General features: G+C 43.9%; 1 protein-coding gene across 24 annotated transcripts in view; it reads left to right on the forward strand.

Moving 5' to 3' along the window:
- The window catches only part of CAMK2G (calcium/calmodulin dependent protein kinase II gamma), a 254,088-nt gene that overhangs the window by 215,120 nt on the left and 11,667 nt on the right, over nucleotides 1–27,301 (forward strand). For 11 of the 24 annotated variants that reach the window (XM_074591309.1, XM_074591307.1, XM_074591308.1 and 8 more), the window contains 7 exons: nucleotides 182–304; nucleotides 2,621–2,704; nucleotides 3,376–3,418; nucleotides 12,801–12,841; nucleotides 24,814–24,882; nucleotides 26,494–26,538; nucleotides 27,201–27,249. In XM_074591309.1, coding sequence (XP_074447410.1) covers nucleotides 239–304; nucleotides 2,621–2,704; nucleotides 3,376–3,418; nucleotides 12,801–12,841; nucleotides 24,814–24,882; nucleotides 26,494–26,538; nucleotides 27,201–27,249 — 397 coding nt within the window. In that variant the 5' untranslated portion in view covers nucleotides 182–238. Of the gene's footprint in view, nucleotides 1–181; nucleotides 305–2,620; nucleotides 2,705–3,375; nucleotides 3,419–12,800; nucleotides 12,842–20,901; nucleotides 20,935–24,813; nucleotides 24,883–26,493; nucleotides 26,539–27,200; nucleotides 27,250–27,301 lie in introns of all 24 variants that reach the window. The other 13 variants (XM_074591293.1, XM_074591298.1, XM_074591292.1 and 10 more) reach the window with 4 other exon arrangements.

Below are 27,301 nucleotides of genomic sequence, written 5' to 3' on the forward strand. Positions count from 1 at the left end.
TGCTGGATTCTATACTATTTTCATTCAGCGTGGGTTTTCACAAAAATTGATGTTTTTTGCAAATATGTTAGCCCTGGTATCAAAAGGGCAAAAGCTGTAATTCAGCTGTGTAGGAGGGAGAATCTTTTCTGCTAGTAGAAGATACTTTCAGTTCATCATCTGTTCCTTCTTCCTCTTTCAGTTCCCATCACCTGAGTGGGACACTGTGACTCCTGAAGCAAAGAATTTGATCAATCAGATGCTGACGATAAACCCAGCAAAGCGCATCACAGCTGACCAGGCTCTCAAACATCCATGGGTCTGCGTAAGTGTTTTCCACTATTACAGATTGATTTGTGGTTTAGCCTGAACTGACATGTCAGGAAGACTTAGCTGCAGAGGAACCCAGAATATTTTAAGTATCTCAAATCGTGATTTTGCTTCGGAGGCTGACCTTCAACAAGCCAATTGTATCATGCTGTGGTGCTTTTATCACCACTGTAAGGAAAAAAAAATCCCTTATTCTTTTAGAAGTTCTGTGAATGTCCGTAGTTTCTGGTTTTCCCCACGCCTCCTGTTCCAATCTGTATCATCCTAAAATGTTAGATGGAGTTTGGCATCACATAAAATATTTTAGGATTATTTTGTTCTTCATCTCTACTTCAGTTTATCTCATTGCATCTTTGTAGTGTTGGAACGTTTCTGCTGTGCTGCAGCTTAGCTGGCTGTAAACTTGAACTCAGCAAAAAATTTTTTTCTGTTCTGTGTACGTAGTTTCTGCCTTGCCAGACCCCACACATAAGTATTTTTCATCTTTTGCGAAGTTGGCAAGGAAATCCCAGAATGCAGCTGGGAGTGGTCATAGGGGAAGGCAGAAATGGTGCACTTTTATCTCTGCAGGATGAAATAGTTCCACATAAGTCTAACCAGATGCTCTTGTAATACCATAGCATACTTCTGCTTTCTAGGATGTGTCTAGTATGTTCCTTCGTTCATTTGTTTTTGAGAAACTGTAGTGGTTTTTTCCTTCTGCCACAAACCAACAAATTAGCAATTTAAACTTGGTTATGTGAACATCTGTGTAACAGGAGTGTAGCGTCTGCTGTAAAGTGATGCAAGTTCCTTGGAAGTCAAAACTTCACGCTGTCTGAGACTTTGCATCTCTGCTTTGTTTTTGTTTTTTTCTCCTTGCACCATTGTAATCAATAGCAGTTCCTGTCTATTTAATTTTTGTCCCAATGCCTGTAACCAAAACTGTATGTATTACGATAGCTTGCTCGCTATGGCAGCATAACAGAGCACAGTTCAAGAGAGGCTTTCCTTCTCTGAGTTACGGGGAGTTTGATTTCACTTCACAGCCATTTCAACCTCTCACCCAAACTGCCTCCTGTTGAGTCTGTTGCTCTGCAGTCTGTGTGTGTGCAACATACGTTTTCTTTCTGGGGATGCATTGCCCCTCTGAAGTAAACGTGGTAGGAAATCTTAAATGTTTATCTGAGACACTGAGCTTCTCAGCATCACTGAACTTCTGAAGTATGTGTCCTGACTCTTGCACACCCACATTGAACAACTGGACATCACTGTCATTCCTAAAGAGGCTGGATGAACAGTGACCACCAAAGATGTTTGAGGATAGTTTAGCTACATTCTCCCTCCAACTGCTGTTTGTACTGCAGCAGATGACTAGTTTTGATGACAGGATCAAAGTGGAGACACTTACCATGAAACTAGCTGAATAGGAGCATGGTTTGCAGTTCTTTTGGGTAATGCAGAATTTTTTCCAAGCAGGAGAAGGGTAAGGAAGGGTTTGTACACACTGATCTGCCAAGTTAGTAATTCACCCACTGCCCTTGTAAAGGGAGCTCAGGCTTGTGGCTCTATGCAAGAGCAACAGCTACTTTGGCATCAGTCTCCGGTTTCCTCATGTGCTCTAAATGCCTGGCAGCATCAGTCTTTGGTTTCCTCATGTGCTCTCGGTGACTGGCAACACTTCTGGGAAGTTCTCTTTTTGCAGCTGGTGGGATCCCCATCTTCTGTGGGTGACAGGTGTGCGTCACTGGCTGGAGGTTATGCTGAGGTTTTTGCATTGGTACAATAGAGCTGTATGATCTTTCCTCTTACACTCTGAAAATCTATTTCTGCAAAACCGATGCAAAGATGCTGAGGCCTCTGCTAGTTAAGCACTTACAATCAGGGAGTTGCCATGTCCAGGAAGGCTATCGCTTGCTAGCGTTCATTTACTGCTTGGAATTTCCCCTTAGAGCCATAGCTAATGCAATTCAGACCTTTTCTGTAGTGCCTGTAACTCAGTCCCCCATGGTATGCTTGTTCATTGGACTTTGTCTTCTCACTGTCCTGATCCATTTGCATGCATGAGAGACAGGGAGCACTGACTGTCACCCGTACCTCAGTCATAGAGTTTCTTGGGCACAGTTCTGTAATAGCCAACCTTGACTTAACATGTCATGCTGTATTGGGAAGTTCTTAATTTGTGAACTGGTTGCAGTGTTCCACAGCCATGCCATGGTGAGAGGCTTGGCCATGTCAGCTTGCATGTCATGGCCGTGTGCAAGTGGAGTGAACTCCCCTGGCTGGTTTGGTTACGGTATGTTCTTGATCTTTTGCTTTTCCTGTTTTTCAGCAACGATCCACTGTCGCTTCAATGATGCACAGGCAGGAGACTGTGGAATGCTTGAGAAAGTTCAATGCTAGGAGAAAGCTAAAGGTAAATATATGTTATTTTGCCTTAAATTTGTTTTTAATCCTGAGAATTTCGGATTTATGCCTTCCTAGCAAGAATATTTTTTTTTTTAAGTTCATCTCACTAATGTTAGTGAAGTACCTTATGTGGTCCTCTGGTACAGGGTTCCTAAAGTAGTGTATGGAGAAGCTGGGTAGTTTTGTTCTCCAAAGCTGTTAAGTTTCCTACGTGTCTTCTGCTACATAATTACCCCTTCCACTTTCTGCAAGAGAGTTGAAATAGGGCAACTAGTTCTTAAATCCTGGGGCTTTTAGTGCTGACCACTCTCTGCCTCCCAGTAATAGTGTATTGTTGCCTGTAGCTAGGGCAGTTTCTGGCCCCTGCGAGGCAGCTACCTGCTATTTGAAAGCTAGGAAGCAACTATGTGTCTGAGCGTACTTCTTCGTACCATTTTAGATCAGCTAGGCTATCCTGCCTGGCCTCTAGCTGCTGCTCTAGAAAGGCAGGACTCCCAAGTGGTCCCGTGTCAGGTCCAACAGCCACATGTGGGAATCCTGGATACACTAGAGCTTTCCAGGGTGGCATTGGGATACCTCCTCTTTGGCACCTGAGGCATTGTGTTCTCTGTGGGTCAGCCCAGACCCTTTCTGAAGTGAGTGACGCTGTCTGTTATCCCTGCTTTCTGTTCCCCACAGGGTGCAATCCTCACGACGATGCTTGTGTCTCGGAATTTTTCAGGTAAGTTCTCTCTGTTCCCATCCCTTTCTTTGGTTTTGTTTTGTACGAGCGACTCAGGGGACATTTTAACCATTTTGAGGCTGAGTTAGGAGGGGAGGAAACATGCTCACAATTCATCATGGTGTAGTGGTGGTCTCTTCGCCTTGGCGGGTGACCAGTGTGAAATAGGAAGAGATTTTTTGGGGGGAGGAGCACCTGGTGCTGTAGTCTGGTGTAAAACAGAAATCAAGTGAGCTGACATGATCCTCTCATGATATTTTGTTATCAGATTATTTTTGGGAAATTCTATCTGGCATTTGTTAGCTTTCCTATCTGAAGCTAGGAGTCAAGAACTCTTACTAGATAGCAGTGATGCCTTTAGACCTGGGGCAGGGACACAGGGCAAGCAAGAACAGTGTGAACAGAATATTGGTCAGAACAGGGACAGCAGCTATTTAGATATTGTATTACTTTGACTCATCAAAAATGGGTCTGAAGCATCTGGCTATTAGAGTTTTCCTTCTTGGAGTCTCAGAGTTGGTTTTCATCCTTTTAAGCTTAATAACTGGTCATCTGGCTCCCACCCAACTGCATTACGTAGTGCACTTACTGAAAATGCAAATCTCAACATGCAAATCAGTGCTTTTTGGAAGATGGTTGTCTTGTCTCAGCACATCTAGGTGATGCAGTCTTATCTGTATTCATTTCCCTTTGGTGGAAAACCTCTATTTGCAAGTGCTTTTGGTATATGGGATTGATTGCTTGCTTTGCCCTCTTTGCCATTTTTTCCTCTCTTTTAAAAAGGGCAGTCGTTGAATGAGTCAGATTTTTATTGGACCTGACTGCAGTTACTTCCAACTGAAAGCCTGCTGTATGGATTATAAGTGATGATGAATGAAATGAAAATGTATTAATTTCATCTGGCCATTTACTAATGATGGATACCAATACTTACATTCTGAGTTATGTTAGAATAAACTTGTAATTTGAATGAAAACCTCTGTGAAATGATCATTCCAGCATTCAAAATGCGCATTCATGCATACGTTCTTTTGTGAAATCAAGGCAGCATTTTTAACCTCCTGTATGGTGATTTATTTTTTTTTTAAAAAATAGAGGATGTGAAATCAAGCTACAATTAATGGACAACCCTCAGCAACTTCAGAATGTTTTTTCCTTGGTTCTTGCTTTGAAGTGAACCTGTGCCAATATGTCAGGGCTACTTTGTGGCTGCAGCGATTTCTCTTTACTGCATTTCTGATAGTTTGGCCTTAAAGGGAGAGAACAAATTTCTCAATTCACCTGTCCCAGGATATTACAGGACTTAAAAATTATATATTGTTTTTTGAGAATGATTCTGAAATAACTGTTTGACCTATGGCACAATGAGAGAGCTTCTGCAGGACTGTATGCAACTTAACGTTTTCTTGGGCTTTCTGATGGTATGAATGGTTTTTGATCTATTCACACAGCTAGTTTTTATTTCACTTAATTGATGATTCTGAAATAGTCAGGGTTTTTATTTTTTTTTTTTGCACAGCAGTTTTAGATTCATTTTTAGTCTGCAAATGTTGTCACTTATAATGAAGCTGCAGAAGTGCTTGGGTAAGAAAATATCCTGTGGCCCAGATTTTGAGAACACGAAATGCCTGAGAGAAGGGTTCTTCTTAATGGTGTGTGACCTATACATCCACTTATTCCCTGAGCTAGTATCGAGGAGGAAAGGGCTCGCTCTGCTCATTCTTCTCCGTCTCAAGGGCTGAAGCTGCTGGATCTGCTTCAGTTAAGAGCTGAAGAAAAGGAAATCCTAGGTGGCCCGTAGTGAGTGCAGGGTTCTCAGTATCACAGAGTTCTGCTTTGAATACAAGCTGTGATCCCAGGAAATGAGATGCTCTGAAAAACTGTCCCGAAAGAAATGTTGTGAATTTAGATGTAAGGCATTTATAACCTGTGCGGATAGTAGCTATTTTCCTAGTATTTTCATGTGTTTTGAAAGTGGGGAGATCAGCTACTCATGTTTTCTTTGCAGGACTGTGTGTAATATGAGCTTGACTTTTAAAAATTATTATTGTTATTTAATTTATGTTTTTTAGTTGCTGCAGTTGAAATTCACAAATCTGCTGGAATGGAAGAATAGGTACATGCTAACTGAAAGTAAAACAGTTGTAGAGTCCATGTGGGAACTTTGGGTAGACTCAGACTTTTCCTATCCTGACAGGTCATCTAATTGTGCTTGAAAAGTTCTGAAATAGTACTTGTTTCTTTCCCTAAAGACCTTTAAGGGTTTTTTATTTTCTCTAATTGGGTGACACTGTTTTGTGGGCCTCTAAAAGCCCCATTCCCAGCAGACGGGGAACTAGATTTATGAGGAGAGCAGCTTCTTCCTTTCTGGGGATGAGATCTTCTAAAAGCTTCTTCACAGATGTTTTGAACCAAGAGGAAAACGAAGAGTCATGTGACCCTGGTATCAATTAATTAGGTGTGATAGTACTATCTGCAGGAAATATGAGAAGACTTCTTTAATCCTGTTGTCATTACTATCTCTGCTGTCACACGTTTTGTAACGTGGAGTTCCTTCATTTGGCAGTGTGGTTTTAGGTTGTGACAAATTGTATGCTTGAAGAGTTTGCAGCAGTACTTTTTCTCTTTTATTCCCATCAAAAAATCTTACTTTACAAAGCAAAAAAAAAAAAGTTTCTGTTCTTTTGTGAGTAATCTGTTGCTTGCTAGGTGCCTTTTGTCCCAGGTCAGTTCCTAAAGGTAAAAGGATGTGATCTGGCACCTTTCCCTGGTTATGGTATATTGAACAACTTAATATTGGCTGTTTGTGTTTCTTTTAAAAGATTATGTCTTGGGTCAGCTGTAGGCTATTTGTTAAAAGCAGATACAGTTGCACTCCTTTCGGTGTAAGTCAGGAAATTGAGACCTGGTTATAATAAGGGGTTTGTAGCTGCTGTCCATACTCTGGTAGGTATTCACTCAGCTGCGAGAGAGAACATTGCAATCTAAACTTCGCTGTGGGATCTTTAGAGTCACACCAGGATGACGTGGGTGCTCACTTACGGCTTTTGGTGTTCAGATGATCCAAGCAAACACTGATCTGATCTGTGTTCACTTACAGAAGTACAGTCAGGTAAATCAATTCATTAGATCATATGCAAGAAACTCCTAAGTCACCTTCTGAGAAGTAAACGCAAATTTATTACTGCGAGAAAGTTGGCAAGGTTTTCAAGGGTTCCTAATAGCTGCGGTATTTAAGGGTGAAAGTAAGCCTGCTGTAAACTGAGTGAAAGGATGGACAAAATAGGTTTTCATCTTAGAAACAGCCATCTTCACAAAGTGCTGAGAAGCTCCATAAGTTAATTTTTATGCAAGACTTACATGAAATTCTTAGCACTGTTTTCCTAACTGGATTGCAGCTGTTAGTTCGGGGAGGAGTTGTTCAACAAGCTTTCACGCTCTATGAAAATTTACTTCTCTCAAGTGGTTCAGCTTAAGTCCTGCGTGCTACCCTGTGTTCAAAATAGATCCTAAGGCAGACATTGCATGTAATTAAGCCTTATGGCTGAAACCGCTGTCTTTAACTGATGCTGAACCTTTTTCTTGGGAATTGTCACTGCTTGCTCAAGTCAATTTTGTGAGGGAGCTATTATAGCAGCTTGTGACAATAGCTGGGATTCATTACATGTCTCTACAGATCTTTATTAACTCCCCGATGTGCAGTTCTGCTTTGAGAGAGGCTGGAGGTAGATCCAGGGAGCAGAGCGCTTTCTAACTAAGTAAAGAGCTGAATATGCCTCTGCATGTTTGCTGTAACCTGTACAGAGATGTTTTTGAGCTGACTGAAGAGCAAGAAGGAAGAAATAATACTAATACTGAAATTTTTCACTGTCCTGTTATAACTGCCTTCCAGAAGTGCTTGTGAAACTGAATTTTTGCTCTTTTCTGTGTGTGTATACATATATATGTTTATACTTAGATTGGAGTTTGGGTTCTTTCCTTTAAGCAAAGTAAAGTTAAAATTGTGCGGGTAATATATTTGAAGTTTCTGCTATGTTGTGTTGGTTATGTAGATATTTGTTCAGGACCAGAAATTTCTATCACCTGACCCACGTGCACACTAACCTCCTGGTGTGAATTCAAAGGATGAAAATATGGAGGGGAAAATTTATCAAGATGTTTCCAGAGAGCTTTGAATAAATGATTATGTGATCACTGGGAAGCACATTTCCCAAGCAGAGGATGAGGTCACATTTAATGAAAAACTAAGTTGTTTTTAAGTGATTTCTCTGTATCTACTTAGTTGCTTAAGAAATAGTTAGGGGTTTCAGAGATTGGTGCTCAGCTACTACAGCGTGGCCCTGCTGAAGCAGTGTACATCAGTAAGTAAACTTCCATTTTGCAGCTTCCCACAATCACATGGATTTCATTGCTGCATTTAAATGCTTATCGCTATGGCCTGAGAGTCTCACTTATTATCAAAAGTAGATTTAAATTATTATTATTATTCCCTTTGTTTTATCTTTCTCTCCCTAAAGTTCAGGAGAAGTCTGTGAATGACTTATCTTGCAGTGTTTGCCCTTCACCTCTTCATTTCTTGGTTTGTCAGGAAATGGAGGGGATTCTGTGATACTGCAAGAGAAGTGCTCTCATATTTTCATCAACTTGAATTTGGGACAGACTGGGGCATTCAGGCTCGAAAGTCTAGGATGGGTGTTCACGCTGTTTTGAGCCTTTAAGGTTCCGGTCCTGTTTGTGTGTTTACCTATGCATACCTGCAAAGAGGGTGTCTTTTAGGATGTGAAATTTCTGTGTTGGCGGGAAGGCGTTTGAAAATGTTAATTGAAATGTCACAAACTATCAGGCTGGCTCCTGTTTTTTGGCTTTTTGTACATAGTCTTTCTGGAGAATGTTGTGGATTCCTGAGGCCGGCAGAGGTGAAAAAAGCAGAAAGAAATCACCTGGCTCCCACACAACTTCTCAATTATTCACTAGTGGGAGAACTGGGAGCTCTGTGGCTCATGCCAAGAGGGCACCACTGGGCTGTGTATTTCAGGCTTTAGTTTTAATGAATGCTCCCTCTTTTAATCTTTCTCTGAAAACCATTGGGGTGTGTCTGGGAGATGGATATGCATCTTCAAACGCTATCTACCCTCAAGATTTTCACAAATCATTGGAAGAACATGCACAGTGCTGGGTATTGGCTGTGCCTGATGAGATGAATTGGAGAGGAACGAAAGTGTCTGCTATGTCTAGAGATCCTGTGGGTCTAGATCATATAAGGGCTTGCATCGCCTAATGGTTTGGGGTTTTCACCCACCTTTCTACCTGGTTCTGCCTTTCTCTCTCTGCTTGTTTTAAAAAGAGTGTTTTGAAGTGTGTGACTGCTTTTCATGACCCTTTGTTTATCCTGTAGCAGTTCTTTGAACAGAATGACTCTAGTCTTGTTGAGGAACAGAAGCCCTCATGGAAGGCTTTTCATTGAGAGGGGGGAATATTAAATGCTGCTGCTCATCTCTTGCTCGGGTATGTTTCTGGAACAGTGGCATCATTTAGTGAGCAGAGGGAGTTAATAGCAAAGCAGGATAAAAAAAAAAAAAATCAACTTTTCAGAAAGAGGAAGAGTCCATGCTGTACATACTGCCAGGCAGTTGCCTTTGTACTGGTCTGTCTTTGGTTGTCTTGGTATTGGTCTGTCACTTAGTGCGCAGCATTCCTGTGCAATTGCTATTGTAACAAGTTCCCATAGCAAGTCATGGGAGAATCTAAGAGAAAGGGGACTGCTGAGACAGAAACCAAAGTGAGGGTAGAGAACACAAGACAACAACTCCTCTCTCTTCTGTGAAATCACTCTGCTGTGTTTAAGTGGCTGCTGCTAGACTGTCTTGTCTTGATGGCCTAAACAGCCATTGTGGCAGAGAGTTAAGTATTAGTCTTTGCTCTGTCTTGTCCTTGATAGATAGATGTTCTTGAAGTTACAATGCGTTTGTGGGCATTGTTTGTAATGGTAGCCAGACTTGCCTCTTCATGGCAGTATACTGCCTCTTGGTTGGTTTGTGGTGAGCCCCAGAAGTGATACCAAGTTGAGAATTAGTTAATCTGACTTTCTTTGAACTGAGAATATGAGGATGACAAGCTGCAACTCTGTCATTGAGAATTCTGTGCTGGTATGATACAATTTTTATTTTAATAATCAAATCTCAGCAAAGTCCAGAATTCTTCATGGTGTAAATGCTTGTATTTAGAGAGGCTGGGTTGCCTGTTAGTCTGGCATCATGTGTTCATCAGGCTTAACAAAAGCAACCTCAGTGTTATGCCTGCATCCCAAAAAATACTCTCCGGAAGCTTAACCAGGATGAGAAATGTAACTGAGATTTGACAGATGGGGACAGGGCAAACCCAGGGCAGGCTGGGTGAAGGGCTGCTCTCACTAGAAGAGGAGCAGGGCTAGCGGGGGGGAGGCACTATCCATGGCTGGGTTTGGAGTGGGTATTTCAGTCTCTCTTGGAAATTCCCTTCTCCACTGTCTCCCCTTGTCTCTGGCACATCCAGTGTCTAGTGTTTATTGCTGATGAGTTCAGCGTTAGGGATTTGTGTTTCTGCCAGGAGTGTGGTCCAGAGCCCAGGCTATTTCCTATGGAGGCCAAAACTGAGAAATGCGGGAAGAGGGAGGAGTATATGGGGTGTGTGCAGGGGAGGCCTTTTGTGTTTCTCTTTAGAGATTAACTGGAGGCTGTCCTGTTAAACCAGGAACAGAACTGTGCTTTTAAGCTACCGGGTTAGCAGTGTGTGCCTTTGTATTGCTTTATTATAGAGGAACTGTTAACTCCACTGAGAACAGGGAATTTAATCCCTTTGATGTTTAGAGGAAGTGGGAAGGACGGTGAAAATAAATATTAGGATCTCATGCCTGGAAAACTGCAGAGCATGGGTACAAGACCATTTCCTGAACAGTAAAGAATTTACCTTCATGTCTCCTTGGATTTTCCCCCCTTCTGTTGTCTCTTTGCTAAGCTGCATGTTGCTGCCTGTCTTCTAAAATTATTCTTGTTACAGAAAGTGTTGTCTTTGGCTTGCTGCAGAAATTCTGCTTGCATCCCCTTTTAACTTCTCTCTCATAACGTGTACAGGTTGACCTGTGGGTAAATCTGCACGCCTCACTTTTGTTTGAGGTGTCTGCAGTCATCTTTGCAGACAAATGCATTTCATGGGCTCTCCAGTTGCCCTTACAAACCTCAGTATGATGCGTGAACTAAGTACGCCACAGACTGAGTTTCCTTCTGCAGTGCTGGGATGCTGGCAGGCCGGTGGGAGAACGGTGTGCGCTGTGCGGAGGTACAAGCAGAGGATGGGGCTACACGGGCAGCCTGCGAGGGGAGCACTGGGTCAGCATTACATGGCACTGGGCCATATGGAAGGGCTCTCAGCTGAATTTGCTTTAACGCCATAGAACATGTTTTTATCTGTCTTTTGTCCACAAAGACAAACATGAGCTTCTGGGGAAACTGCAGAAAGTGTGAAAAACGTTGCTTCCCAGTTTGTGTCTGGGTCATTCTCAGAACATGTGGTGGTGCTGTTTCCCTTCTCTGATGGTTTTTTTTTTTTCACTTCAGCAATGTCCCGTTTTTGATATTTGTTAAGGTGTAGAATCCTTTACTCCTTCTGAAGTGCTGTAAGGCTATAACAGTTTCTTGTTTTTAACAGTTGTTGTGAGATGCCTTGATGTACGTGTGGTATAAATGCTGGAGCCTTTTTGACCCCATGGTCACCTTTGTTCTTCTCACTTGCATGTGGAATCAAGCTGGTCTCCTTCATCGTGTCTTGAAGGTGGCAAGAACTTATCTGTTAGGTTCAGTCTTGCAATACTTTGGTATGTATACACTCAGCAAAGAAACTGTTGCAGGGCAGATGAGTTGCTTGGGACAATTTGTCTGCCCACTGTTACATGGGCACATTGGAGCATTGTGTTTTGACACCACTTCCAGAAGACATCTGCATGAGGTCTTCCAGTGTTCTTGGATGGTTTCTGAGAGCAGGAAGGAAGACAAATTCCTGATCTAGCTTTATATTTGCATTAGGCAGTAAAATTAGGAAGGCCAATTCAGAAATTGTAATAGACTTGTATAGAGTGCCGCCTCTTTATTGTGAGGAGACACTGTAGTCATTTGCATCATCTCAGATGATGTTGACTAGTTAATCCATATCTGTAGGGTCATGTGGTAGGGAATGCAGGGTGGGAAATGCTTTTGACATAAATCTTGAACAGTTGCTTGGATATTGCAAAAACATTATTTCCTAATGTTGCTGCTCTGAGAGAGAGAGACTAAGCACTCTGTGCACGAGTTGGTCAGCGTGTCTTTGCGAGTGAAGTATTTCAACAGTCATATGAGCATTATCTTAGGACTTGCCTTTTCTCTAGGCCTCGTCTTTGCTGGAGCTAAAATCCCGGTCAAGTACCCAGACCTGTGTGCGTCCCAGTAGCTGTTTAGGAGAGGCATTTGAGGGTGTTGGTCCTGTAGGTCTCTAGCATGCTGTTTACAGAAGTTGAAACAACTGAATACATCCTTCATGAGTAGGCAAGCTTTGCTTTGTATCTGTTGAGGTTGTAGATGGGGACTTACTGTTGACAGTTGTTGTCAATGTACACTTTTCTGTAATAGATGGAGCAGCTCCATCCTCAGTCCCAAGTGTGCCTTCTGCCAGGCGTTTGTTGTGGGCTCCCTGTCTGTGTTTATCATGCTCTCACTTTCATTGCTAGTGCCAGTTGTTCAAGTTGAGCACAGCAGAGAATCTTTATCTTTCAGTGGAGAAATTCAGCCTAGTTCCTGTCTCTTTTCTCACTTTTTTTTTTTTAACGGTGATCAGATGCTGCCTTTTGCACTTCTCCAGTCTCTTCCTTTCGGCTATCCAGATGTTTCCCCAGAGTAACTGAATACCAGTAGTTAGGAGGCCTCTGTGTTATCAGTGCCCCCCTTTATAAGCAAAGTCTACTATGTGAATGGCTGCACTTGAGGGTAAAGCCTTTATCCTGTTGCAAAGATCTGGCAGAGTTCTTTAGCTTTTCCCTCTGTAACCGTTGGCGCTGGATGGGGTCACGGTGTGGGAGTGGAGGATTGAAATAGAGGAGCTCTAAAGTCTCATTTCAGACTTGGTCTTCCTGAGATGGTGAAAGTGGGAGCATTTTTGCCTAATTAGGTGAACAGTAGATAGGATGGGTGACCCTCTGCTGTCAGGATGGATTTGATGAGTGACTCGGCTTTGTTTTCCAGGTGTCTTGGCTGTTAGAGAGGAATTAGCAGGATGGTTGTTCTTCTGAAGTCTTGTGCAGTTTTGAGGGAAGTGCGGGGAGAGAGAGAGAATAGTCTTGAAACCAAATCTCACCTACTTCTGCTTCTCTCCACAGCTGCCAAAAGCCTGCTGAACAAGAAGTCCGATGGAGTGAAGGTAAGTTCTTGCTTTCCCATTTCACTGTCTCTCCCACCACCTGAACAGAAGGCAGCCACTTTCTCTGGTGCCCATTCCCTTCCGGGGTAAAACCTGTCTTGTGGCTAGGATTGTTATGTTCAGTATATCATTATGAAGCCCTGGGTGGGATCTTAATGTTCCTTACGTGCACTTAATACGTCACACAACTAGATAAGTGCACTATTGTACCAGCAAGATTTCTTTTTCCCCTTTCTCTGAAGTATGGAGAACTGGTCAATGCTGTGGAATAGAAAGACCAAGGACTTGCTCAAGTGTGACACATGCCTCTAACTGTTCTGTTCGGTTCAGTGCAGAATGCTTCTGGGTATCGAAATTGCACAGAGCAATTGCCAGTGGCTGATGATACCCAGCAGACCCCATGACAATTTTTTTGTCTCCCCTCTTGGACAGATGCTGAAGGTTGAGCTGGGAAAAGGGATGGGGAAGGAGGAGTCCCCAGATGGTCATGTTTGGACAGAATGGAAACTGAGTCTTGTGTTAGAGTTCGGTCCACATTCCTGAGGGCCGGGCACTCTCCTGTTCCCTTCTGAGGGGAATTATTTTTTTCCCCTACTTCACTTTCACTCTTTGTGTGCGTGGTCATCTGGAGGTCAAATAGGCCGTTCCCAAGGCTGTATGTTGTTGCAGGCAGTAGCCCTTTACCATCTGGTACTGAAGTAGAGACAGTTACGGGCTAGAGCCCTGTCTTCCCCTAACTGTTCCGAAGGATAACTGTCCGCCACACGGGAAAGTAGAGTTTGGTTTATTTGCTTGCATTTCCATTTGATGTCCAAACCTTTCTCCACAGGAAGAGTTCATATCCTGGTTTTGCGCTGTGAACAGTCCTCATTCTCCCTATGCTGGGGTTTGACATGCACATTGCAGGACCAGCACACTTGTTCTCTCCTGCTCTCTGAGCCCTTGTCCATTTTCATCAGGCTTTATTTCCAGAGGGCTCACAATACAAGCAGGCTGCTGGAAAAAGAGGTGTTTTCAGAGGAGTTGTGGTTTTTTTGAGGACTGCTCTAGTAAAACATCCATTCTTGCAGTTCTGCTGTGTTCTGCCCTAATGACACCCAAGTCTTTGGGGATGGTGAATGGGGTTGCCCTCTGGGAACTTCTTCTCTACTTCTGCATGACATTGGAGACCTGCAGTCAAGAGTCTGCATGCAACTTCCTTGCTCCGAAGTATTAGAGCAGTGTTGCTCTGCAGCATGAGCCTGAAAGGTGTCCACGTGGGGCATCACTTGCTTTCAACCAGGGCGGAGGGCCCTCAGAAGATTATTTTTTTTTAAGCTTCCTATTTTCCCCAAATGTCATCTATGTTCAGGTGTGGCTTTTGAGTCCACATTTCTATAAGCTTTAAAACTCAGGAAGAAATTATATATTTCTTCTTAAAGCTGTTGTTTTGAGTAACTCTTTTGCTCAATAATGCAGACTTTTAGGAGTATAGGTCGATTCTCCCCCAGTGCTAAGTTTGGACAAGATACAGAGCAGGTAGTGGTCTGGTAGTACATCCTTAACACTTTTGTTGTAGGATTTCTGTGGCTACATGCTTATCTCCTTCCCTGCTCCTACTGTCTACATGTACGGTGGTACTTCCCGTTAGTCATCCCATGGCAGTGTAGCCTTTTACCACTTCCACTTGCTTATCAGAGCAGTACTTGACACACTTGACTGCTGCGCAGCAGTCTCTGTGCTGGTCACTGTCTGGTTGATGGCCTCGCCATTGTTACCAGCCTACTTTTCATGCGTTGCTCCTTATGCAGGAAACTTGTCATTTTAGCTCCACTGATTTTTTCATCCTAGGTAGTTCTGACAAACAACTTGTGCCAGTGGCTGGTTGAGTTAAGAGAATCTGGTCTTGCATTCCTTGTAGCGAACTATGATTTTCTGCCCGTTGCAGTAGTGCAGAGCACAGATACCATGACTTGAACACCAAACAGATTTTCAACTTTGTGGTATCCTTTTCAGTCCCACTTCCTGTGTAAATAATTCTACATCAGATGTAGCTTTAGAACAAGCGTTGCATGCTGTATTTTTAACTGTAGTCTGCTGCTGAGCACACGCCATGTGGTTAGTCTGTTTGCCATGTTCCCTCCAGATATGGAGACTCCTAGTTTGTTTGGTGATTGGGTGGTTTTGGGCTTTTTGGGTTTTTGGGGTCTGTGTGTTTTGTTTGTTTGGTTTGGGTTTTTAGTTTGGGGGGTTTTTTTGTTTGTTTGGGTTTGTTGTTTTTTTTTTTTTTTTTAAACTGTCTTGGAAATTAATTCCTTATGAAGATTCGAGAGAAAATGTGTTTGAGTTTCTTCTCTAGCTTTATCTGGTCTAGGGTGACTGTGCTCTATGAGAGTGTTGCCACAAATATCCACACAGTAGATGAGAATGGAAAGAGTATTTCTTCAAAAAAATGATGATTACACTAATATAAAAATTAATGGCTTTAAGCCCATTAAAAAAAAAAAACCCAAACCAAAACCATTGCCAGTTTGTTTTAATTTACTTTCTGTTCAAGGTAACTTTCACATCCTTTTGGCTGGTATTCAGATCTCTCTATGCTAGAATCCTGCATTACTTGACAAATACAGCAGAAATTTCTATTACATAGTATTAGGCAAGTTTGAGTGAGGCCTATACTCAAGGCCTATTCTCATGTTTATTCCCAAGAACTCCATGAAAATATGTGTTGGTGAATATCTGAAGCAAGGTGCAGCATGTTGTTGCTGATTTAGCATAAATGAGAGATGAATGATACATTAGTCATATGGGGTGATATGAGCATCCAGTGTGAGTTGTGTGGAGATGTAAGAAAGAAAGCACAGGTTTTGTTTCTATAGAAATGGCTTTAATCTTTTACTAAAGCAATGGGGATGCATGCGTTTTTCTTCCATCAGACCATTTTGGAAGCGGGGAGGGAAAGCTTAAATCAGGAGGGGGAGGACAAGAAGGAAACATTTTTTATTCCAATATAGGTGTGTCCACACTGGGGTTATTTTGATAAATTTCCATGTGTATGACCCTCTTCTCTAGCAAACTCCTTTCCAAAATCTATTTGAAGCATTCCTGGTTTTCATTTTGCACTGCCGCTTCTATTTCAAGTACTAATTCTGCTAATTGGTAGATATTTCATCAGCTTGGCACTTGAGAACTTTTCCATTATCTTAAATAATGAATGATTTAAACTGCCTTGAATCTTAAATTGTCCCTGCTCACCAAACCTTTGGTAGTGCTGCACTCACTTTCTTCAGGCAGAATTTGGATCCAAGCTGATGAAGTAGCAACAAGGGCGGGCCAGGTTTTATCCCCAAGGAACATGCTTTTCTGCTTTCAAATCCAGAAAGTGAGGCTAGAAGATACTGGGTGACGAATTGCACGTAACATACCACGTGTCTTGTGGCCACCACTGTAGGTCCCAGGTATATATTTTTTTTTTTAAGATTCTAAATTTATGACCTACGTTGTGCAGCTGCCATTTTAAAATTTACTGTAGATAGTTTCATGTCAAATGTACTTGCTTTCTTGTTCCCCTTTCTGCCTGTAATCTGGGCTTGCCTCCACTGCAAGGTGAGGGAGGGGTTAAGGAATGGGCCGGGGCAGACACCTGGGTGAAGATTAAGGACACTTTATGCTCAATGTCCTTTCTCTCACCTTGTCAGGGTCTGGGCTCCCTGTAGTTAGTGTTAGAGTCCTACTGTTGATTTTCTTTGTCTCTGGGCAGCACTTCAAACAGCCCTGTTCCCTTTTTTCCCAAAGGGGAATTTCCCTTCCTACTGGTGTTGAGGGGATGAGTGTGTTTCCAGTTCTAGCAGGACCCATCAGACCCATCTTTATAATCAGAATTTGTTAATGCACAAAGTGCTATTTTTAGTTAAGTATGTAATTATGAATATTTTAAAAGTAGTTCTTCTCTAAGCTCTTCATCAGTTTCTTCTTTTCTTTCTATTTTTTTCTGGGCACTTTGTTTTGTGATTAGGGGACACAAAATGATGTCAATAATGTTTTTCAGGCCCAGTGTAACACTCTATGTACATAGTAACTTGTGGAGAATGCTATGGGATGCAGGAGACTTTAACAGCATTCACTTGCAATGCTCTGCAAAATTTTGTTTTTGTTTTCTACCTTGTCTGCCGCATGCACGCGGTTTTCTTTCCGAGTAAAAGCAGAATAGCATAGCTGAAAGGAGAACTCAGCTGAAAGAGTAAAAATCCAGATTTTTGGTGTGACAAGGTCAACGTTGTAAAACCTGCCCTTCATCTTGCATAACTGCAAAGAAGCACCAAATACCACTTGTTCTGCTGTTTGTAAGGAATATTGTGGTAAGTGTACATTTTATGCCTGGTGGGTAGCAGCTTTCCCAGCCCTTTGCCCAGTAAAGAGACTGTGGAGAAGGCAGGATGCTCCGTGAGCTCACGTGGCTGCTGAGAAAGCAGTTTGTGAAAGTGGGCCTTAGACAGAGAAGGCACAGTAGCAAGGTGAACCAACAGCGAATCCTTAGAAAATCTGCACGGGTCAAGTAACATCCATGCAGTGACCAACAGGAGTTAATGCTCCTGTTTCTGTTTCTGGACTTTTTACGATCTTAAAGCCATGCTGTTTAAAGGTTGTTATGGTGAAGCTAAATGAGAAGAACCCAAGTTCAACTGAACATCACATTTTTAGGCTGAACTGTTTTGTACAAGATGCTTGGGGAGCACTTCAGATCTGTGTAAGTGCTGACATCCAGCAACACATTCTGCCCACCTTTGATGAATTTACTTTTTTCACTGCACTGTTGCAATGCCTCGAAACCCCAACTGAGATCAAGGGTCTGGTGTGCTTAGCACTGCAGTGATGCCTAAGCAGAAAATCCCTGCCTCTTAGCTTACAATTTAAATGGGCAAGCTGGCAAAGGGCAAGAGAGAAGATGGATTGACAAAGACAAAATGATTTGCTCAGCATCACACAAAAAGACGAAGGCAGAAGTAGAAAGAGGACCTCAAATCTGCTAGTTCAGGCTGCCTCTCACTGATCTGCTTTGAGTCCAACATTTTTTTTCCCTGCCTCAAGTGCTGAAATGACAATAATCTCTACAGGAATATGAGTTGCAGCGAGCGTGATATTTTAACATAAATATGCTGTCAGTACCAAACTGGGGGACAACTACATGTAGAAGATAGAAATGCAAAAAGCTGTTGTAAAAAGATATCTATGTTAAGTGCCCAGAACTGTGAATGGGACCTTGCCTGGAATCATTCTACATCCTATAGCATCTTCTAGTATGTTTTGTATTTTCTATAGTGCTCAGAATGGTTTACTATTGCCACTTCTAGTATTGCTGCTGTGCTGAAGGGACCGTGATTCTTCATGTTGTCTTCTGTCACCTGCTGACTTCTATTTATTGTTACCTAAAGCAAGAGTCTTCCTTAAGTTTCACTGTACAGAACCTGCTCCTCTTGAGATGAACACCTGAATTTCACACAAATACAGAAATAGAACTTTAACAAACGTTCATCCCAGGGTTTGAGAGGGAAAATGTTGTCTGTACTGCTTTGGGAGACAAACAATTTTTTGCATTCCCTGGAATGTCTCTGCACTGCCTAGAAATACTTAGAGATGTGGCAGTGTTATAGAACGGAAAGAGATTTCTCTCTCTAATTAAACTTCTGTTGTCTTATTTACTTTGCTAGGTTGCAGTCACATTACAAGAAAACCAAAAAGTTTTGCTCATTCAGCTGGTCACCTTGGGAGGGTGATGTAGATGGCACTGATGCAAGAGGGGATTGGGAGACTGATCTTGTTTTAGTAATTTCCTTGTGTATGTTTTGACTTAAGTTTTGATGCTTTAGCACTTACTGCCGTGCTTCATGTTGGCATTATCCAACCTGTCTTGAGTTGTAATAGTACTTTCATGCTGTGGTCTTAACACAGACCTCACTCCCCACCCTTTTCATCCTGCCTAGCAAGCTTTTCTTCCCCCTGTTATTATAGTAGTCAGTAATGTGCTTTCTGGGATTTCTACAATACATCATGTCATGTTAATAGACCAACGCTGTTTTAAATTTAGATTGTACCCTAATTAAATTCTGATCTGCAGAGGGTTATGTTTCCTCCTGTGTCAGAGTTACTTGTACCTCTAATACAGGACGGTGATAGTTTTCTGTATGGCTTGGTTGACTCTCCTTTCATACTGAACTTTTTGCTTGTCTCAAAGCATTTTCTGCCCCTTTTCTTATTTCTGTAACTCATTGGAAATCTATCTGAACTTCAGATGAGACGGTCTTCCTTAGAGAGAAGTTTCCTTGCAGTATCCATATGGCCTCTCTGTGTCTGCTACAACTTATAGGATACATTAAAAATAAAAACTGAAGTTTTGGATCAGTTTCTCAGCTGGTGTAAATTTCTACTTCTCCCAGTTAAAAATTCCTGGTTGTGACTGGGTACAGAGATTCCTCTGGGTTGTTGGTGGTCTAAGCATTGTATTCATATACTGGTAGTACATCCTATTTTAGCTCTGTCTTGAGAAAAAGCCTGTGGAGAAGCTAAATTGTCCTAAAAGAAGATGAGAGGAATCACAAGTTTGTAAACCAGGTAATGGCAAGCCCTGTGTTGTGCCTCCATGAAGTGGAAGATTGGTGAGCCAAATGCTGAACAGATCAGTCTGTCCATACTGGAGTTAAAGATCAGATGAGGCAGAAGCTTTGCTAGCGTGAGTCCGTTCATGCAGTGGCTGTGTGATTCTGGGCTGTGTGGTGTGATTAGGAATGTGGCTCTGGGTGGAAGTTGAACGTGGGCACTTCTGCTCTCAAAGACATGCCAGGCTGTATGTGTGCTTGAGCTCTGATGTGAGGATAGCAGAGATAAAGGCAATATTCAGATGAAAGCTGTGAAAACTCGGTAAGTGTAAGAAATGGGGAGGTACAACTCCATGGCCTGTACTGCGTTCAAGGGCTGCTCCAGAGGTCGGGCATGGTAGTGTGCAGGAGTCCAAAGCTACGTAGCTGAGCCCACACCATCATAATTTTTGAGGGGGATGTGCTGTCCTACAGTACTCTATGAGATAGACTCTGTAGTACCTCCCCATGAATAGTAAGCATCAGAGAAATAGCCTAGATAGGACCAAAGGAGGAGGGCAGATGGAAAATGTACATGAAGACAGCGGGGGGAAGGGGCAGCATTGTAATGCCAGGCTCAGCTTGGACGGGATGACAGTAAGATTATAGTGAAAGAGCAGAGAAATGCATGCTGAGCCTGGTTTACTGGAGAGCGCAGTTTGGTGCGAAGGTGTCTTCGAAGATGACTGAAGATGTCTTTGAGCAACAGTAGAGTCCAAGAAGGTTGGGTAGTGTTTGAGCATTGCTCCCTGCTTGTTCTTCTCCCAGTACGTGAGAGCGCAAGGTGTTCTGGCTGTTGGGTGCCTCTTTGCCTTCCTTGCCTTTCCTTTATGTCTGAGCACGGGTGCACCTTGCCTCTCCAGTCAGCCTCAGTTTCCATGTGAGGGAGCCTTTCTCTTCCTCATGCTACACAGAGAAGTTCCCTTTTCTTTCTTTAGCCCTTGGGGATGTCCCTCCTGTTGTGCCCTCCTCCCTGCCCTCTGATTCTAGTTGCAAACAAACACACCTCTGATTCCTCCAAATGTGAACACAGGGGAGTTTTCTGCCTACCTCTTCAAGTGTGGCTGGGGAAACTGCAGAGTTTTCTGAGGTAGAAGAGCACATAGAGGCACCCCCTTGCATCCCACATCTTGTGACTATATATTCCTCCCTCTTCTCCTCTCCTTATATCAGTGTGTGGGGCACCTGTGTTCTGACCTCGATGTTTGAGTGGATGGGGAATCTTCAACTCTGCCCTTTCCCCTGGTGTGTATTCATGTTCTTTAACGGTGACTTCTCTCTGCATCTTCTCGTGTGTCTGTGCATTTCTGCTGCTGCTTATACCTGCCCCTAGGGGAGCATTATTGGCAGGGGGGCCCTTGCTGGCACACTAACGTGTGAATAGTTTCTGTGCTTTTCTTCTCATCTCCTCTCTTCCCTTCTCTTTCCCTCTCTCAATGGTGTGTCCAGAAAAGGAAGTCGAGCTCCAGTGTGCATTTGATGGTGAGCACCTCCCGTAAGCTGCCTGCGATTCGTGCGTCCGCCATTCTCATGCCATGCACGCTCGGCTTGTGCTCATCACCCTACATAGCATGTCTGTGCAGGGGGGCGGTGGTGGGGGGATCGTTGTGCACTGAAAGGTCCATGTCCTCACTAAAAGGGCCCTGTGATCGTCTGGCCCCCGGCCAGTCATACAGTTCCCATTCTGCTGGCAATGCCGTTTGACCTTGCCTGCTCTGAGTGTGAAATGGAACAAGGCAGTGGTTCTCTTGGGCTCAGCAGAGCAGGTGTGTGCCTTGCCTGGACATGGGGCTTTGTCATTCTGTTGCAGAAGTGCCAAAAAGAGGAGCAGGTGCTTTGCCTGGTGTTGGTGCCGTCATCCTTGGTGGGAGCCCTGCAGTGTAGAGCAAACTGGGAGTCGCTCCAAATGCGGCAGAGACTGATGGGGCTCCACTGTTCAGATGAAATGTGTGGGCACAGCACCGCCGGGCAGCTCAGAGCTGCCGGTCACTTCTTTTTTTTGCATACTTACTGAAAAGGTTTGTCAGAGCCTTTATAATCCAGAATTTCCTTTTGTCCTATCTCGTTTATGTATCCCAGCATGACCAAATACCTAGTAACTGCCTCCCCTGTCTTATTCATTTCCTCTTTTCATCCATCCAGATGTTTGACATCCATAGAATTTGTCAGAAAAGTAGTCAAATCCACTCTCAAGGGAGCAAAGAGAAAATTGGCCAGTGCCATATTGTAAGGAGTCATACACAGCCCGTTAGATGATGCCTTTGTCTCTGACACTGAGATATAAATAGTAACTAAAGTACAAAAATCAGTTACTGCATTTTCTCCTTTATACAGAAAAAGAAGAAAAAATATTTCTTCCCTATTGCAGGTAGGAGCAGGAATGTTATAGTACTGAGAAAGAATAATTTGCTTCTACATTACAATTTGGAAGATATTTCTCCTCTTCCTCCTTCAGTGGCCATTTAAAACTATGTAAACACAAAAAAGTAATCCTGAAGTACTGCTTGGAAAATCTGATGTGAGAGACTGACTTTTCACCAGCCCTGCCCTTGTGAAACTCCAGGACAGGAGTTCATTGTGCCTTTCTTGCCCTTCTTTTCTGCCCACTGCCAGCAAAACTTAAATTCGCTCTGCATGTTGTTTTAAAGCAGCTGGGATATGTAAACACTGTAAGTGTCAGCCTCGGGAAAACATGGAAGCAGTGAAGGTGGCTAAATAACCAGAGGCGACCCATGTGTTGGTACTTATTTTCTTTTAGTTGGCTAGAAATGTGTGTCCCTAGCGATATGATCACTGGTCTGTTTTCCTTCTCTTGCACCCTCTGTGTTGTTTGTGCCTGTCTGTCTGTCTCTTGTCTAGCTCAGGAAGCGCTGCCAACTGCTGTGCCAAAACTAATCGTGTTACATAGATCTTAAGAAGGGCCTGGCACCCTTTTAGGTGAATTGGCCTCTCTTAACTTGAGCTGTACCGCTGTGAATTACTGAGGATCCTAGCCTGCCCAGTGACCATGATGTTGGCTGGCAGTAAGAGAGGAAGGAGGGGCAGGAGTTGGCTGTGGTACCTGGGACTCTGGGAAGGGCAGGCCAGTCGTCCAGGGAAGGGCAGTTGGTTAAGTGGCCACCAGACACGAGCGTGTGTGGGAAGCTCAGTATGTCAGACACCTCCGTTTGAGAAAGAGCTGTGAAAAATGCTTAGGCTAAGTCTTCTGCCTCTTATTTCCTTGGGACTCTGCCCTGGAGTAAAATGCTATGTGATTCTGGACTAGCAAGCATGATACTAGATCTTCTTCAGCCCGCTGGCTGGGGAAGAGTATGATGGATGACCTGGGTGTTCAGTGCAGCCTGGAGGGTAGGCCGTGTGCTTTGGGTGTGCCTGGGTTTGCACTTTGTAAGGTGACGTCCCACACCTAACAAGCTGCCGTCAACTTTCTTTCAGAACAGTGGCTTCCTGGATGTTTTTGGGTTCCCCCCCCCCCATTTGGCCTCAGTTATAAAGCCTTCCAAAAAATCAGAAGTATTTTCATATAGCTTCTAAAAATGGGCTGTGCTTTTCTCACTGGAAGGGGTTTGGAAGATAGGTCTCTGCATTAGGATCACAGTTTCTGAAGAAGTGCAGGAGCCTCAGTGCTGTGTGGAGGGCTGGACCTAGGCACTGCCAGAAATTTGGTTGTGTTTATGCCATAAAACATCTTGGGATTCATGTTTTCAGGTTGATCTGCTCCTCTCTTAACATTCACAGAAGCCTGTCATCTCTTCTACCGTCAGGCTGGAAACACATGCCAGGAAGCAAAGCTCTTGGAAGGCCAAAGTCTTAGGACAATACAGGAATGTATAGGAAGAGGCAGTAAACAGTAATTTGTGAAGCGTTTCTCCTTTCTTAGCTTTGGGGATGAGAGTGTCATATTCTCTTTTTTTCTTTTTTTCACGGACTTTGAAAGAACTCATTCCTGCCTCTCTCTCCTACTTCCTCCCCTCTCCACTTGCCCCATCATCTTATGTTTCTCCTCTCTCCTTCTCCAAAAAGGATAGCTAAGCCAAGGCATGCTGCTTTTGAAGAAAAAATGAAGCATTAGTAGGTGTGTGTGAAGTCTCAACCTTACAGGATCTGTCTCTGGTTGACACATTAAACCTTTGGCAGATGATTTCCAGCTCAGCATTTGACTTCTGCATTCCTTGTGGTGGTTACTGGGTGATGAGGGCCTGATGTTCTGCAGTATGAGTTTGCACTCTCCAAGAGCGGTGGGATGGAGAGTGGCTGCAATGAGGTCACACTGATGTGAGCTCCCATCCGGTACCCCTGATCTGGAAACCAAGGAGTTGAGCGAGTCTCCTGCAGTGCTGATTTTGACGTTGTTGCTGGTGTCTGGCAGCAAGAGAGCTATATACCTGGTGTGGGAGTTACACGGCAGCGTAACTGTGGACCTAATTCTCCAAGAACTGACTGGATTTGTGGGCTAGGAGCTATATACTAGTGGACACAGGTTTGTCTTCCTACAAACATAGACTGCTCATTCCTGATGTAACTGTTGTACACGACTCAGTGGGACATTTCTTTGCAGCAAGCTGGTGACTGCTTCACTGTCCTGCTGTGTGAATGCAGGAAATGGAGATTTTATTCTTCTACCACAGCTACAAGAGAGACCGAAGAGGGGAAAGGTGGAAAAACTACCGGGCACCATCCAGAGGACTTGCTACTTGGGGAACACATGACCTTTTCCTTGTGTCTCACCCCCATCCCTTTCCATATTTTGGTCCTGAAGTCTCTTTGTTTGGGTTACAGCAGGGACACAACACATGATGCCTCATCTTTTCTCTACCTTTTCTAGGGCTGACCACACTTTTTCTTGCATCAGTACATTCCCTGGGACTCTCAGCATCATCACATGTCTAGGGCTGCTCCCGCACACTTTGGAGCTCCTCAGACACAACTCCCATTTGACCTCGTAATTTGAGACTGCACCATGATTATTGCGTGTCTCTCACTTCTGTAGTCTCTTTCTCCTGGGACAGCTGCCATCTCTCATTCTTCTTCACCAAATACTTTTTTGTTGGTGCTCATTGCAGGATTCTCCCTATCCCTTTGGGCTGCTGCGTTTTTCCCTTCTCTTTTCCTTCCTTATAGATCTAGCAGTCTGTGCTAGACATTTGGGTTTTGGTACATCCCTTACAACATCCGTTGCCTCTGAGGGAAGTCTGATGTCCAGCGACTCAGGCAGCACTCCTTCTTCCTCCCTTTTCTTGTTGATGGAGCGTGTGGGGAGGGGAGGGTCTGAGGAGATGGTTGGGGTTGAAGCAATACTGTCATTTTCTTGCTGCCTCTGCTGCCCAGCAGGGGAACTAAAACCATGTTTTTCTGTCTCAGCCACAGAGCAACAACAAAACCAGTATAGTAAGCACTGCAAAAGAAACACCCCCAGTGCAGACGTCCATGGTATCTTCCCCAACCACTTTTTTTTTTTTTCGTGTTTGGTTTAATTTTGATTCTGTCCTCTCCCTTTCTCTCCTTCCCCCCCATCTCGAGTGCTGCTTGTGCTGCTCTGTTTCAGCTTGTGTTTTGGCTTCGTTCTGTCTGTGTCCCTGTGCTGCTGTGGGGCCTGATCACAGCCTCACAGGCTTTGGGGTGGGGGTGCTGAGCAGAGCTGTGGTTGGATGTGGGGATCGCAGCTTGCCTGGACTTCCCCGTGTGCCATCCCTGTATAGTTCTGTGCGTCCTGTTCAACTGTTCCTGCTGGCTTTGGGGAGGCTGGTTTGGAAGAAGAGAGTAGCAAGCTCAATGCACTCTTCAAAACCCAGGAAACGGAGGATGGACTTCAGGACACCACAGAAGAAAGGGCAGGCAAAGGGTTTTTAGAGGAATCCTTTGATGGCTCATTTGGGCTGCTCAGTTGTGTAGTTGATCCTCTGCAGCTCGCTGACTTGCTGGGCTAGCATTTTCTGCTTGGGCTGTGTGCAGGGGGCTTCACAGGGTGACCTGTGCCTAGTACATTTAACGGCACAGCTCGGTGGGGTCTGCCCGGTATGCTTGGAAGATCAGGCAGCAGCGCAATGGGTGACAGAGGCGGATGGGTGAGTGTACATCACTGCACCGTCATAGTCCCCAGTGCCCTCGCTGAGCCACCCTGCAAGAGTGACAGCAGTGGGAGGTGATGGCGCAGGATCCTGAAGTCTTATCCCAGTAGCGAAGGGATGAGTGCAGGAGGTAGTCAGCACCCGTAGCCCTGGTAGCTGCTCTTTGTTGTGTGTCTCTGGAGAGTTGGATTTGGCATTTTTTTGCAGGGTGGGAGGGTGGAATGTGGTGGTTTTGTTGTTTGTTGTAGAGCAAAGGGTTCTTGGGACACTTCATAATTTTCTGCTTTCCCTTCACTGGCTGTGTTCATTATGGTTTTGATACTGAGGAAGCCTTTCTAAATTATTAATTATTGTTGTTGTTATTGAAATTGGATCTCATTTTAGAGACTTTTAGAAAAATGTGCCTTTTTTCACAGCCCAGTTCCCTTACCAACTCTTTGAGAGGCATTGAGGTGGTCTGGCTTATCCCCTTTTTATTTTGAAAATTATGAGTGTCCCTTTTTTAGGGTAAAATACCTGGCAAACTTTCCAAAAAACTGGGAGACAAAGGCCCCAGCCCAGTATTATCCTTTCCTCCCCTTCTCCCTCTTCTGAAGCATTTTGCAGTGAGGACGCTGGTGAGGGGTCCTCACTGAGGGGCTACTCCATGAGCAGCTGCAGAGGGTGCTGCTCGGTTGCTGTCTGGCATTTGTGCCAGCCCGGTTCACTGGAGGCAAATTGGGAATTAGGGGCAATTGCAAGGAAGCTGGGGGCTTTGTCTCCTTGTGATTGTGGCTTTTAGTGCAGCCCCTCTCTCTTCAGGAAACCTGTGCAGGAGGTGTGTGCGCGCACGCAAGCACGTGTGCTGTTTGGAGTTTGTGGTTTGATTTGGGTTTTTTTATGTCAGTCACCTTTTCTCCACTTGCTGGGGAGTGAAAAGAAATGAGAGAATGCTTTGGAACTGGAGTTTAATGATTCTTCCATCCTTTCCTAGGAGCCTCAAACAACTGTTGTCCATAATGCTACAGATGGCATAAAGGTAAGGGATGGGAGTGTTGCCAGAGAAACCTCTGCTTCTCTCTTGTTGTTCTCCTCTTCGTGTGTCTTACTTCGGTTTCTACCTTCCTGATGTCTGGTTTGTAGCCTGCTCCAGAATACTGCTGGCAGTAGACTGGAAGGGTTGTGTTGTATGGCGGTGGATCTCTGGAAGAGGCTGAGTAGGGACAACTGTTCAAATATTATCTCTTTCCTGTTGTGGTGTGTAATCACCACTCTCTTTCATATGTGGGGTGGAAGAGAAGATACAGGCACTTACGCACTTTTTTTTTTTCTTTCTTCTGGAAATGGAGACCTGTTCCTCTGAGAAAGCCTAGGAGCCCTTCTTTAGCTTCTTGTGGCTATTCTTCCAAACAGAAGCAACTCCCATTTGATCTCATTTGACAGAGTTTGGTAACTTCTGTCCTAGTAAAAGTTCTGGGTGGACAGCTTGAACGGCTTAAACATGCAAAAGCTGAGCAGAAATGCTGTTGTTTTGCTTAATAATTTGGCCTGCTTCCATCCAAATCTTCCTTGTATCATCCTCTCCCGCCATCCCTGCCAATGCTTTTGCGCTTTTCCCCATCTTCTTTCACAAACAAATCAAACTATTTACTCAATGCTCCTGACTGCTGATGCCTGGTAACGCTCTGTTCTGCCGTGCAGGGTTCCACAGAGAGCTGTAACACCACAACCGAAGATGAGGATCTGAAAGGTAGGTGTTTTGCCTGTAATTTCTGATACAGTTAAGCGCAGGCAGGGGATCC

Source organism: Larus michahellis, chromosome 6, assembly GCF_964199755.1.
Source record: "Larus michahellis chromosome 6, bLarMic1.1, whole genome shotgun sequence".
NCBI lineage: Eukaryota > Metazoa > Chordata > Aves > Charadriiformes > Laridae > Larus > Larus michahellis.